The sequence below is a fragment of the Vespula vulgaris genome, chromosome 14 (assembly GCF_905475345.1).
Source record: "Vespula vulgaris chromosome 14, iyVesVulg1.1, whole genome shotgun sequence".
Lineage (NCBI taxonomy): Eukaryota > Metazoa > Arthropoda > Insecta > Hymenoptera > Vespidae > Vespula > Vespula vulgaris.
Window position 1 is genome coordinate 3,035,001 of NC_066599.1, and position 13,630 is coordinate 3,048,630.

The window sequence follows — 13,630 nt, forward strand, 5'->3', positions numbered from 1 at the left end:
AAATTTCCCGCCAAAAAGATATTATCCGATTATTTTTACGTCTTAGCATTGCTTACTACGAAAGTTGATGACATTTTATCAACAATATGGGACTTATTATTAAAACACATAACACTTTCTTACTTCGTACGAAGATCCTACGTCGATCCGCCATGACGATGAGTCTTCTCTAGACACAATTTAACGTTTTCTCACTCGCGATGAGACACATCGACAGACCCCCCTTCCGACACGAAGGACCAGGGGCCTTATCGATGAAAAATTCTTCGGAGCCCTCGCGCCTGCGCCATTCGTGTTACGTAATCTAACCAAGAAGACTAGAAGGAGATCAAAGTTACTATAGTAATACATGTGCTGAAAAATTGATATATATTATATACATATATATACACACACTATATATATATATATATATATATATATATATATACAAACACGTAGGTATGTATGTACATATGTATTTCGGATTCTCTTTCTCGCATAAATTTGTCTCTTTTGTCTGCGCACCAAGTATTACGCGCAACTGTCTAACTACGTGCCAATGTAATTTAAAATTTTATAAGATATTACAAAAAAGAAATGATAATAATAAAAAAATAAAAAAAAAAAAATAATAATAAAGGAAAAAAAAGAAGGAAAAGAGAAAAAAGAAATGAAATACCTCGATATCGTAATAACGAACGAATTTCAGAGTAATCTTACCATTTGATTAGAAATATAATAATCAGTCCAACAGTCGCAACAATGTTCATTTCTTTTTTCTATCCATTCGTATCGTAACGTTCTTAAAACACTAACATCGTTCACTGTTCAAAACGGAAAGACACCACGATGCTTCTCGTTTCTAAGCCGAAACTAAGCGGTCGTTCTCTTCGGTTTCCTTCGTTGAACGGAGGGCTGCCTAAGCAGGAGCGTATTTGTGTCCCTTCGAAATAGGGATCATCAATTGATTGTATTACTTCTTTAATTTTAAAGGTGTTTCAATTTTTTATAACATTCCAAAAACGTCTATAAAAAAACAAATGCATATATACATAAATACATACATATATACGTACATACATCATTCATATATACATACATACATATTATATATTATTTTAATATTTTAAAAGAATACCGAGTCATATAAACAAGAAATCGTTTGTTTTTTATTTATATAATAAGACTGTATATAACAACATAATATCGATCTTGCAATGCAACAATAAAAAGTCTTTTATAATGAAATAAAAAAATTAAGTGCATTCGTTTGTTCATTCATTCGTTATTAAATCATTATAGACGTTAGATCGTTAACAGTTATATGATCTTCGTTCGGACGAAATTATATGAAAAATTAAAGTGTCTAAAGTAAGGGGCACCATAAACTCTTCTTACGAGCCTTAACTCGTCTCTATAAGAAGGGGAGCCCGGTGTTTTCTTTCTAACGTATTTATTCGAACCCTACGAAAAGAATTATACCCTATGTAGGACGCTTCCCTTTCTTGGGTTTAGCCCCTCCTTCGTCAACCGTGTCATCTTCGCCATGTTTCTTTTTCTTTCTTTTCTTTTTTTTTTCTTTGTAATTCTTAAACGTATTGTGCATTTGATGTAAAGCGAGCTAATTTCTATGTTATTTTATCATAGACTTTTTGATCAATTTCTTTTAAAAATGTTACGATTGTCTCGATAGTTTTAAATGATCCATTGTTATTGTATAAGAAAGAGAGACAAACAGACATATATATATATATATATATATATATATATAGAGAGAGAAAGAAAGAGAAAGATGATGCAATTAATAGAAACAATGGAATGGACAAATGTTTCCAAATTGCATAATTCTCTTCATTTCCGTCGATTATTATTATTATTGTTATTGTTATTGCTATTATATGTCAACGATGACGAAAACCTCAGGACGTTCGACGTCGGGTTGATCTAAAATCTGCATAGCTGAATAAGTAATTGCCTTTACTTCGGCTTCTTGAGTATGTTTACGTATGTTGAATTCTTCGCCATATATGGTCGCTTTGATTTTGAAGTTTTCACGATCAAATTCGTTGATTTTGACCTTCTACAATGATAATGATAAAAGATAACATAATTGTATACTAAGAAAAACTTATGTTTCATTTGGCAAATAATGAAATCTAATTTACCTTAGCGACAAGATATGACTCAGCACTGAAGACGAACAATAATTCGTTTAAAAATTGAAACAATAGACTTTGTATATCGTGTCCTTCAACTTCGACATGATGAATATCTGTTATCTCGACACGACGTAAATCGGTCATATATCCGTACATTGCTATTGCACATTGTTCGAATGCTTCCTCCAAACTTTCTCCCCAGGCATGTAATCTGAACGTTAGAAGAATAATTTCCTATCGATCGTAAAAATTAATAAAACGATTCTATTCGTTTGATATCGATATTAAATAAGAATACATTTACATGTCGCAAGAAGTCAAGATGAAGTAACATAACCTACAAACGGTCGGTATAATTACAGAATTTCAATATAATACTTACTGTACGTCGGCCGTATGATCAAGATCTAAAAGAAGATATAAATCATTGAATTAACAATGAATTAATTTTTATCAAATTTTTCGATATAACTGGAGTTTCCTTCCCGCCAAATCGATTAGCTAGGTTAGATTGTTACATCTTTCTTTATTTATTACGAAAAATTAGATATTACTTAAATAATAATTTTTCATGTTGTTTATTATACTTTTATCGTAACTAAATCGGTAATTTACCCATACTTACATTCGTATTTAACCGGTGGAATCGTAAGATCTTCGTTCGTCAAGTCCATGGCCGGTAACAGCTGATCTCACTTACGTGAATAAACGATCAGCTGACTCACTCGTTGATTCTACTACGTCTCGTAGTACGCGTGCGTAAAAGTCGTACTACGTAGATGGCGCTACTTACAAGAGAGGGAAAAAGATCGCCAATGTATCGACCGAGGTTGAATGACTTCTCTCTTCTTTCGTATGAGATTTAATCCCTTTAAAAAAAAAAAGATTGATTTATAATGTAAACAGAGACGTATAAAAAAAGAAACAAAAAAATATTCTGAAGAAATAATATTTAATTTAAAATATACAAATTTTAAAAGATATCAGCAACACACACACACACAGATGGGGAGAGAGAGAGAGAGGGAGAGAGCCCAATAAATCCTTTTTAATTTTTTCTCGTATTTCCAGTATTTAAAAAGCCTTGACATTTAAAAACGTAAGTCATTGATCAAATAGTTGATATTAATTGATTTGCTTAACAAATTTTGTTTATTGAGTTCAGCCAAATCAAATCTATTTTGATACAAAATATATCATACAATTATATTTATTTTTGTTAATATTACTTTACGATTTATTCTATATTAATATTTATTACTTATTTTTATTGATTTGTTTTTTTATCGTCGTTTATTTATTATCATACCTTTCCAAAATATCGCCGTAACGTAATTAATTCAGTACAGTCATTTACCCAATTACATTTTTTATTAGTAACAGTATGTTTACATATATGTTTTCAGTTATGCAATGGTATTTCTAATGTGATATATGGAATTAGTGCTATAGTATATAATCATAACCTCGATGCACATTGATTTTAGTTTCTTGTTCATTGAGTGAATGCACAGAAAGCAATCTATAATCTCCTATCAAGAGACCTACATATTCATCACATTTTTCTTCTCTTTTTTCACAAATGCGACTATATTATACGCGATTGCTTTCTGAATAACAAACTAGGAAAATAAAGAAAGAAATAATTTAAATAAAGAAAGAAATAAACATATTAATATTATAGTTATATTTAAAACTGAACGTTGAGTGAAGTCCGTATAATTAGGAAAAAAGAATTAATAAAGTAATTAACAATGAATGAATGTAAACAAAAATGTAATTATCTAATGGAGTAAATGAAGTATATTTTTAATTGGTTTAAGTCTTTCCTAGAATTTCCTTCATAATATTGTTGACAAAAAGACAAAGCAAAAAATAAAAAATTAACAAATGTATGAATAAAACGATACTGTTACGAATAAGAAGATGAAGTTAGAAAAAATGATTGCAGAATAGTTTCTTTGTTTGCTTTTTTTTTCACTCTCATAAAAAACTAGTCTCTCATTTCAATATATTCCAAGGGCAGCCACTTGTTATATTTGCAATCTATGTGCTATCGAGGTTCGTGCATAATGGCGAATAGGTGCATTAGATGCCGATGTATCACAACACGTTCTAGCCCATATTAGAGTGATAGTCACATCAGGGCCTAGGTCGCAACTCGTATATATATGCAATGACATTACACACACATATATATGTATATATATATATATATATTATGCTATGGAATGTATCTACGAGGAATATGAAAATACCTGCTAAGTGAAAAAAAAAAAATATAAATAAATAAAGATATTACCTTTTGTTTCTATTCTAATGCGATGTATCTTTCTCTATCTCTTTTTATTTTTTCTTCTTTTTTTTTTCATTTATTTTAAATAAAATTTTGCATATCTTCAATATTGATTACCTAATAGCAACTTGTTTCTCGCCTACGTTTGCAACGAAGATTATATTATGCTGGTGCTGTGGAATCTACGAGGAGTATGAAAATATCTGCTAAATCAAAATAAAGTAATATTTACATTTTTATTCTTATTCTAATACGATATATTCTTTCTTTCTTTCTTCATTCTTCCGGTTTTACAGTCTTTTTTTTCATTTTAATTATTTTTAATTCTTCTTCTTTTTTTTTTAAATTAAATTATAAGGTATCTTCAATGTCGATTACCTAATAGCAACTTGTCTCCTTTCAATATTTACAATCAAGATTATGTTAAGTTTATAGATATTGAATGAGTTTATGCAATGTGAAACATTAAAATAATATTTACGTTATTTTTAATCCAATACGATGTTTCTTTCTATTTCTTTATGTTTTTATTTTATTTTTGTTTCTTTTTATTTATTTGTTCTCTTTTTTTAATAAAATTTAGAATATATTCAATATGTCGATACTTTAATAAGGATTACGTAATATAAATTCATATAAACGAGGAATGATATGCGAATCAACAAATGACTTCATTTTTATTAGTAATGAGTCAGAATACAAAGAAATTAAAAAAGAAGTAAATTGTAGAGGGCAATAAAGTGCAAGAATAATTTATCTATACGAGATAATTGTCTCTCATATAGAAATCTCGTAGACGAATGATACTATATAATATCTTTAATAGTGTTTCAGAAAAAAGATGTAAAGTAAACGAATGAAAAGAAAACGTTGTTAAAAAATGTTCTCCAAAATTTATGACAAGACAGAGATTGGTATAAAAAAGATAAGATCCTCGGAGATCTATTATTATTTATTGTTATAATTATTTTTAATAGCATATATCCATATTGATTCTTATCGATTGAGATGCGAACCCAATCAGAGAATCAAATAAAAAACGCAAAATAAAAAAAAAAGCTATTAACAAACAAGTGATTTGCGAAATATATTCTTGAATAAGTTTTTTTCCGAAAGAAATAAAAAAAAGTATCGATTAATCTTTACCAATGACGAAATCAAAAACAGTTTTCTTCAAATAATTATTTTATCTAAAAGATTTATTTTCTGTGTAACGAGAGTATCGAGTGTGAGGATCAAGAATACTTTTTCGTAAAATTGTATAAATCGATAGATCTATCGTTTTGTAGATTTCGTAAAAATCTAACGATAAAAAATATTTCGTACGATATAAAAAATCCCATATAAGAATTACAAAAATTCTATATATTAAAATAGATATAAGAAGAGTATTGATCGAATCATCGATCTATAATAGATCTCTATAATAATCTAACAATCAAATATATTTTCTATTAAAACTATTCTAACGAAAAATTCTATTTCCTATATATTAAAAAATATAAATAACGAAAGATCTATTCCATGCATTAAAACAGAATTAGAAAATAGTATCGATCGATCTATCGTTTTACAGATCTCTCGTATCGAATAGTCGGAAAGATAGAGAGAAAGAGAGAAAAAGAAAAGAGAGAGAGAGAGAGAGAGAGAGAGAGAGAGAGAATATCGATCTATCTATCGAATTTAAAGATTTTGATTAGATCTTCACATAGAAAGAAACGTTCTCTCTAAGGACAAATAAATTTTATCTTCTTGTTGGTTTTACTCGTTCAACGGAACGTGCTTCTTACCTCTCACGTGCCACAGCGTTTAATGACATGCTATTTTGCAACACAGGTTAGTACGTAAAGTCCTTGGCGGAGAAAAGTATATAAAGCGAGTAGTCATAATAATCCAGGCTAGCCGCAAGATTTTTAATCGGCAAGGATGGCGTTCCATTCGTTCAGCGTCGTCTTTGCGATCGCGATCACGTATCTCTTCGTTATTGTTGCCGGTCAAGTCAAACTTCGTAAGTGAACAAATAAGAACATTGTCGTTTTCATTTCGTCGAGTGTTAAAATATAAGTCGACAAATTATATCTTTTTTTTTTATTTTTTTCGTGGGACGTTTTCTATTTCTTTCTTTTCTTCTTTTTCTTTATTTTACTTTTCTTTTCTTAATAGCATTTTAGGTTTTGTTATTATATTAATTTTTGTTATTAAATAATTATATATATAATATATATATATATATCAACGAGTGCTAAAAACAAGTCGACAAATTATTTTTTACATCTTTCCGAGTGACGTTCTTTATTTGTTTTACTATTTCTAAGATACAAGGTTTTTCTTTGACTTTTTCGTCGGATAATTATTTAATATTTTTCAATTTTTTTTTTCCGAGCAACGTTTTCTATTTGTTTTTCTGTTTCTAAGATACAAGGTTTCTCTTTGACTTCTTCGTCGGAGAATTATTTCATATTTTTCAATCTTTTTTCGAGTGACGTTTTCTATTTGTTTTTCTGTTTCAATAATACGAGTTCTTTTTGACATTTGATTTCTGTTTTGTTCTATTAAATAGTAATTATTTATACAAGAACGATCCTTCTTTTTTCTTCTTTATTTATTTTTTTTTCTTTTATACGTTCTGACACAGATCAATTACATTCGACAGTATCTTATACGACTGAATTTAAAACAAGTTCTACGTTTCATTTTTCTAATTATTAACACATCAATTTTTAGCTGCTGATGTTAAGACATGCAAAAGAGGTACAGATGATTATTCGTCTTGTTTGAGATTAGCTATTCAAGAATCATGGCCTATATTTGTTAAAGGTGAGTAAAATATCTATCTTTTTATCTCTTTTTCTATTTCCTTTTTTTTATTAATTTTCACATTAAACGAATTAAATTTTTCAATCCACAAAATTCGATTTTAGGTATTCCCGAACTTGATGTACCTACCTTGGATCCTTTCTACAACGAATATGGAGTATATGAATTTGGAAGTAACGAAGTACATGGGAAAATAGAAGGTTCTAATATTTATTTTTACGGTATGAACAACATAAAATTTTTGGCGGTCAGACCGGAATATACGGACGATCAATTCAAATTGGAAATCGATTGGGTTTTACCTAAGTGCTTCCTTGAAGGAGAATATAACATTGATGCTAATTTGGTCAATTTCAAACTTGGTGGCAAAGGTAAATTTTTATAAAAATTATATTGCAATAATATCTTCGATGACCTAAGATAGAAAATATTGAATACGATATTAGATATTCTACAGATTATATAAGACAGTAACAGATAAGAGTAATAAATTATTTTTAAACTACTTTCAAATATTTTACATACGAATTTATCGATCTAGGAGATACGAAAATTTTGTTAGATTTAATATCAATTTTAAATCACAATTGTAACAATCAAAGAAACATCGTACGATATAAATAGGATGAAATACAATAATTCAAATTAATTCGTATTCGTTAGGATATTTCAACGTAAGTTTGGAGGATGTAAAGGTAACTTGGGAGATAAATGGTCCAGTCAAAGACGACAGATGGGTCATCGAACATTTTATTCCAAACCCACAAGTCGGTAAACTCAAATTTTGGTGTAGCGATCTTTTCAATGGCAATGAGCAATTAAGTAAGTAAATTTCCTTTATTTTTTTCTTTTTCTTTTTTAATGTAAAATTTGTGGTTGTTTTTATTTTTTATTGTTTCATATAAGATTGATATATTAATTTATTTTTTGTTTAATTTTTTTTCAGCCAAATCCGCTATCGGATTTGTTAATGAATTCTGGCCAACGATTTATCGTGGAATGTTTCCATATATTAAAAAAATATGGGACGAATTATTTACCGATTATATAAATCGTATATTCTCCAAACTCTCCTTCAACGAAGTCTTTCCTTCGGCGTAAAAAATATTTTGAGGAAAAGATCAAGGAAAAGCAGATAGTAAAAAAGTATCCAAAATATAAAAAGGTGAAAGGAATTCATCGTGACGCGCCTATTTATGCAAATTAATCGATCTAGAAATATCTTAAGGACGACAACCATAAACAAACTTGTTGAATTCAACAATTTTTCTTTCGAACAGGACTCATCAAATATTTCAATAATTGTAACTGTGAATTATTTATCAAAATAATATTAACACGAAAACAATTATGGATATGTCAAAATATAACAGTTCGATTTTCTTTTTCATTTTGTTCTCTTTTTCTTTATTTTATAATTATGCCTCTTCGAAGTAATAAAATTTTTAATCGTTCGTTTGTTCGAAACGTTTTTTCTTTTGTTTATTTATTAATTATACTTGAGCATTAAAAAACATATGTTTACTTAAGTATTTTAATAGAGAAAAAAAAGTGATGATTATATATACAAGTTATCTTTATTGAATTTTTCCAAATGAAATCTCGAAGACGTTTTATATTATATCATTATAAAAAATATTAAATTCGTCGTCCATCGAATTATTATTATTATTATTATCATTATTATTATTATTATTAATATTGTCATTAATATTATTATCATTATAATTATTATAATTATAATAATTATTATTATTATTATTATATTTTTCTCCCTCTTTTTTGTACACTTTTTTATTCTTCTCTCGTCAAATCTTTTTCAATTATTTACACATAATATCACACTTCTTTTTTCTTTTCTTTTTTGTTTACCGTTGATAAAAAAAAAATTAATCCAATTGCATTAGAAAAGAGAAAAAAGTAATAATTTATAAGAAAATGTAGTCTCATTCTATATTTACGTGTTTGCAAAAAAAATAAATCGGGGAATCTAGAAACAATTAATTAGAGATTCATTAATAGAAAACGTCAAACGATTTTAAAAGATATTTTTAAAATAATATGAATTTCTTTCTTTCTTTTTTTTTTTTTTTTACACAGATAACTCGAAAGAAAAAAGAAAAAGTAAAAGAAAATATTAGAAAACGAAAGGATTGACTCAGGGTAATAGGAACGTCTCGACAGGCACGTGACGTAACAGCTGATTGACAATTCCTGCAAATAGAACTGATAGTTTCCTTTTCAGTTGTGGCTCCATCGCTTTCAAAACTTCCTGTCCGTTCTCTCGCAAGAATAGATTGGTTGCCTCCGCTGTAAAAATTATTATTTATTTCTCCCTTTTTTTTTATTTTTCTTTTCTAGGTATAGAAAAAACCAAAATATATAAAACAAAAAAATATAGAAAATTGAAAAGTAAAAAAATGAAACTATTGTTTCAATCAAAATTATTATTAACAAAGTAAAAGGGAACATATTTATCTTTTTTTTTGTTTTATTATACAAAGCAATAAAATGAAGAAAGAAAAAAAATATATATAGATATATAGATATACATATTTTGTTTTATATATTTGTATGTTTTTTAATTAATTTGCATTAAGGATGATTACTATACGTACTTAATATTCTATTGTTCCTATAGATCTTTCTTACTCTCATGTTAACGTTTTTCACACCGAGCTCGACGTCTAATTTTTCGACGTTCAAATAAGTTTTATCGTCACGAATTTTTGTTGATACTAAACCCTTCACGAGGGCTCGTACGTCATCAAAACGAGCATGGAAGGTACCGTTTCCACTTGCTGGGAGAATGATCAATACACCGGAACTGTAAAAAGATAGATCAATATGTTCTATATATCTATGAATGCATAATAAATTAATATAAATTAACAATTTAACAATACACACATATATATATAGTATTATGAATAATTTGTATTGTAATTGTTCTATTATCTTAATTTCTTTTGTACTTTTGATATCTGATATATACATCACATATATATATATATTTTAAAAGAATATTTTTTCAATACCATTGTTGTCTATAGATTTCTAGTATAAGTTTTAAATATATATCTATTTTATTTATTAAGTAATTCTTAGTAAAGTTTTAGTTACTATTAATTATTATTAATACTTTAATTATTTTATACTAATCTGATTTTTTTATGATTTTGATATATCACATGTACATGTAGATACATTACATTAATACTTTGAAAGTAACTTTTTAATAAAATCATTTCAAATTTTATCATTTAAACGAACATACGAATTAACAATTTAATGGATAAATAGTAGAAATGACGATGAAACCATTGATTATTTATTATAAAACAAAATAAAGGATAATTATTTTTCACTCTGAATGAATGAATATTAATATATATATATATATATAAAATTTACCTTTATTATTTTTCTAATAAATAAATACAAATATATATAAATATATTATTATATATATTTGTATTTATTTATTTGTAAAAGAATAAAGGAAAATTTTAAGTTTTTAAGAAGAGTTCACCTGGTGTATTGAGCGTCAAGTACAAGGGCTGGCATTCTAATGACAGCTTCGAAGGGTGAGCCTAGTTGAATGTCCTCGACTGTATAGTTACTCGCTCCCCTTACATAAAGTTCTCGCAATTGAACCTTGTAACCGTTTGTACCACCTGTCAGAGAGAGAGTCAGCTCATCCATCTGTTAAAAGGAAACGATGTTCGTTCCATTTACATTGTAGGATATCAAAATAAAATTCTTTCTTCTTATTTTTTCTTTCGTGTTTCTCATAAAATTGAAATAAATACAATATTAAAAATAAAGATATCGATCTGTATTAACATTTTTTTTCTTGTCTTTCTTTTTTTTTTATTTTTATTTTTCTTTCTTCTTTTTTTTCTTTATATACTCACACGAAAAGGTTCCACAGAAGGTAACTCAATTTCTGGTATGCCATCCTTTAAATAAGGTTTAAGATGATGAAGGGAATCGATCAGGCAACTTTTTAATTTAGGATCTTTCCTGGAACATTGCTTCACGTATTCGGCTAGAATCAATTTTTTTTTTTATTTATATTAAGTTAATACAATTAAAGGAATTTTAATATAAATCGATCTGCTCATATATAATCTTTTTTAATCATACGTAACACTTATGTAAAATGTAAAAAGATTCATATATGAACTGTATTCGTCTTTTTATTTTATTCAGTTAAGTTTTATTACATTCTTCATTATAAAAAATATATATAATTTATAATAGTTTCCAATGAACCATACAAAAAAAAAATATATTAAACGTTAATGATATTTAAAACAACATTTATAAAATGATTACACAATTTTAATATTACTGGTTAAAATCGTAAGTCTCATTTAAAAGATAAATTCTCAAAGCTCTCTCTCTCTTTCTCTCTAACTCTATCTCTATCTCTATCTATCTAACTATCCTGATTTAAACTTTCTCCGATTTTCCTTAAACGAGATACACGGCGTACTTTTCAATCGTGTCCACGCGGAAGTATGCTAACTCGTTGATCAAATTACGAGAGTCGATCAAATTACTTACGGCTTGATTCCGTTGAAAATGTCGTCATAATATTCACGACGAATAGGAATTCTATAAGTTGATTTTTTCTCAACATCTTAAAGCCTTTTTTTCTTTACCTCTTCTTTTTTCTTTTCCTTTTTTTTTTCTTTTCTTTCTCTCCCCCTTTTTTTTGTTTTTTCTCAAAAAATTCTATAAAAAATGTTTACCGAAAAAAATTCTTTTTGAGAAAGAAAATTTCTTCTTTTCACAATGACGAAAACAAGGATGATAAATGATGCTGATGATGATAATTCCGTTGTATCTTTCGACGAGTATCTCACAAATCGCGGATACCTACTAAATGGCACCGCTAGAGTAAGACTGTCTATGCAAGAGGGCATTGACAGATGCTAGATCGTTGCTGCACTCGGATACTTTCACTGCTGCAACATGCACCTGCGCCTCTTTCGTCGTATTACCAAGAGACGAATTACTTTTGCCCTCAAATTTTTCCTTCTGGCGAAGGAGGTGTTTAAAAAGTAAAAAAAAAAGAAAGAAAGGAAAAGGAAAGGAGAAAAAGAAAAAGAAGATGCAACACGAGAGATAAAACGATAACAATGATACAAAATATAAAATAGATTAATAATTGAAACGATATGGATTATAATTCATTATGAACGATTAATATCACTGATACGAAAAATGATGCTTCGATACGACTTTCAGAAGACTAATTTAAGAAAGTAAAGGCGCGAGCTAAACCTTTATACTTTTGATTTGACATTGAACTTAATAGGATAGATATGTGCGCACGCGCGTTCTTCGAGGATCATGGCGTTGAATGTTTAATTTTTGGAATATATCATTCACGCTAGTGTCAGAAATACCAAAGACAAATATTCCATTGAATCTTAGAGCCTTGAGTTTGTAGGTAAAAGTATACGAGAAAGAAAAAAGAAAAGGAAGAAAAAGAAAAAAGTAAAACAATATGTGCACGTCAATATAACTAAGAATAATTAAGAAATAGAAAAGATGGATTATGTAAAATTAAATATAAAAAAGATAATACAAATCTTGTAAAATATAATTATTGAATTGATTAATAAATAATCTCAGAATTTTTCTAATAACAAATTCTAGAAAATTATTTATGTAAAAATGGAATATTAAAAATTTTGTTATCGATATAATCGATATAATAAACATTGTTATTTTTAATTTCTTAAAAGAACACGATTGATATGACAGACTTTATGTGGTAAATGATCAAGGATAAATATATAAAAACAAACATTAAAATAATCGAGAAAAAGACTTTAAAAGTTTCATTTGCATTATCGATGATATTTTTGTAGAAATTTGTTTGCATAAATCACTTTGGATTTATCGCAGAATAATGAATCGTGTCTTCGTTTATAACACTTTTTATACGAATTAAACGAAAATTATAAAGAAATTTGCTACGGTTATTTTAAGATGGTGTTTAGAAGAGAGAGAAATGAAATTTGTTTGGTAAAATAAAATCGAACTTGTCCTCGATTCATATAGACTCGTTTTTCCACGTTTTCCATATTTATATCGTCTAATTATACAGCAAAACGAAACGAGTTGGATGTGAGAGTTTGTAGGATTGTTAAATCACTGCTGAAACAGTCACGAACGTAATTATGTTTTTATTTTAAAAACTTTGACACAGATTCGTTTCTCTCTCTCCTTCTCTCTTTCATACTCTTTCTCTTTCTCTCTGCAAAAGTAATTTCAGCCTGATGTATGATTTCACTTAATGACACAGATGTATAACCGGGTTGCCTTCGTACAGGGGTAGTGAGCCTACTTTTGAAAA

The 13,630-nt window shown here is 27.8% G+C and overlaps 4 protein-coding genes across 6 annotated transcripts in view; 1 reads left to right on the plus strand and 3 right to left on the minus strand.

The window, feature by feature from the left end:
• The window catches only part of LOC127068919 (transcription factor E2F2), a 13,608-nt gene extending 12,624 nt beyond the window's left edge, over nucleotides 1–984 (minus strand). For 2 of the 3 annotated variants that reach the window (XM_051005340.1, XM_051005338.1), the window contains exon 1: nucleotides 1–984. This exon is cut by the window's left edge. The gene's annotated coding sequence lies outside the window, so the exon portion shown is untranslated. The other variant, XM_051005341.1, reaches the window with a different exon arrangement.
• Nucleotides 985–1,129: 145 nt separating this feature from the next.
• LOC127068937 (protein archease-like) lies at nucleotides 1,130–2,897 on the minus strand. The gene is made up of 4 exons (XM_051005380.1): nucleotides 2,767–2,897; nucleotides 2,524–2,548; nucleotides 2,148–2,352; nucleotides 1,130–2,062 (listed from the first exon to the last, which is right to left on the minus strand). Exons 1-4 carry the CDS (start codon nucleotides 2,813–2,815, stop codon nucleotides 1,877–1,879), a joined length of 465 nt encoding a protein of 154 aa, XP_050861337.1. The 5' UTR covers nucleotides 2,816–2,897; the 3' UTR covers nucleotides 1,130–1,876.
• Nucleotides 2,898–6,279: 3,382 nt separating this feature from the next.
• On the plus strand, nucleotides 6,280–8,644 carry LOC127068929 (circadian clock-controlled protein daywake-like). The gene is made up of 5 exons (XM_051005371.1): nucleotides 6,280–6,445; nucleotides 7,162–7,254; nucleotides 7,359–7,625; nucleotides 7,918–8,076; nucleotides 8,201–8,644. Exons 1-5 carry the CDS (start codon nucleotides 6,364–6,366, stop codon nucleotides 8,353–8,355), a joined length of 756 nt encoding a protein of 251 aa, XP_050861328.1. The 5' UTR covers nucleotides 6,280–6,363; the 3' UTR covers nucleotides 8,356–8,644.
• A 168-nt stretch (nucleotides 8,645–8,812) lies between these two features.
• On the minus strand, nucleotides 8,813–12,483 carry LOC127068931 (uncharacterized). Its single transcript, XM_051005372.1, has 5 exons — nucleotides 11,827–12,483; nucleotides 11,172–11,305; nucleotides 10,787–10,959; nucleotides 9,873–10,081; nucleotides 8,813–9,564 (listed from the first exon to the last, which is right to left on the minus strand). The coding sequence occupies exons 1-5, from the start codon at nucleotides 11,900–11,902 to the stop codon at nucleotides 9,413–9,415; spliced, it is 744 nt and encodes a 247-aa protein (XP_050861329.1). The 5' UTR covers nucleotides 11,903–12,483; the 3' UTR covers nucleotides 8,813–9,412.
• Between the last annotated feature and the right edge of the window lie 1,147 nt (nucleotides 12,484–13,630).

Excerpts from the sequence above, each read along its gene's own strand:
- LOC127068937 (XM_051005380.1), bottom strand. The coding sequence starts at position 2,815 with ATGGACTTGACGAACGAAGATCTTACGATTCCACCGGTTAAATACGAA. Across the intron at positions 2,549-2,766 it reads TCCACCGGTTAAATACGAAT|ATCTTGATCATACGGCCGAC; the intron begins GTAAGTATGGGT and ends ATCTTCTTTTAG. Across the intron at positions 2,353-2,523 it reads GATCATACGGCCGACGTACA|ATTACATGCCTGGGGAGAAA; the intron begins GTAAGTATTATA and ends TCTAACGTTCAG.
- LOC127068929 (XM_051005371.1), top strand. The coding sequence starts at position 6,364 with ATGGCGTTCCATTCGTTCAGCGTCGTCTTTGCGATCGCGATCACGTAT. Across the intron at positions 7,626-7,917 it reads TTTCAAACTTGGTGGCAAAG|GATATTTCAACGTAAGTTTG; the intron begins GTAAATTTTTAT and ends CGTATTCGTTAG. Across the intron at positions 8,077-8,200 it reads CAATGGCAATGAGCAATTAA|CCAAATCCGCTATCGGATTT; the intron begins GTAAGTAAATTT and ends ATTTTTTTTCAG.
- LOC127068931 (XM_051005372.1), bottom strand. The coding sequence starts at position 11,902 with ATGTTGAGAAAAAATCAACTTATAGAATTCCTATTCGTCGTGAATATT. Across the intron at positions 11,306-11,826 it reads ATTTTCAACGGAATCAAGCC|CCGAATACGTGAAGCAATGT; the intron begins GTAAGTAATTTG and ends AATTGATTCTAG. Across the intron at positions 10,082-10,786 it reads CTTGACGCTCAATACACCAG|TTCCGGTGTATTGATCATTC; the intron begins GTGAACTCTTCT and ends ATCTTTTTACAG.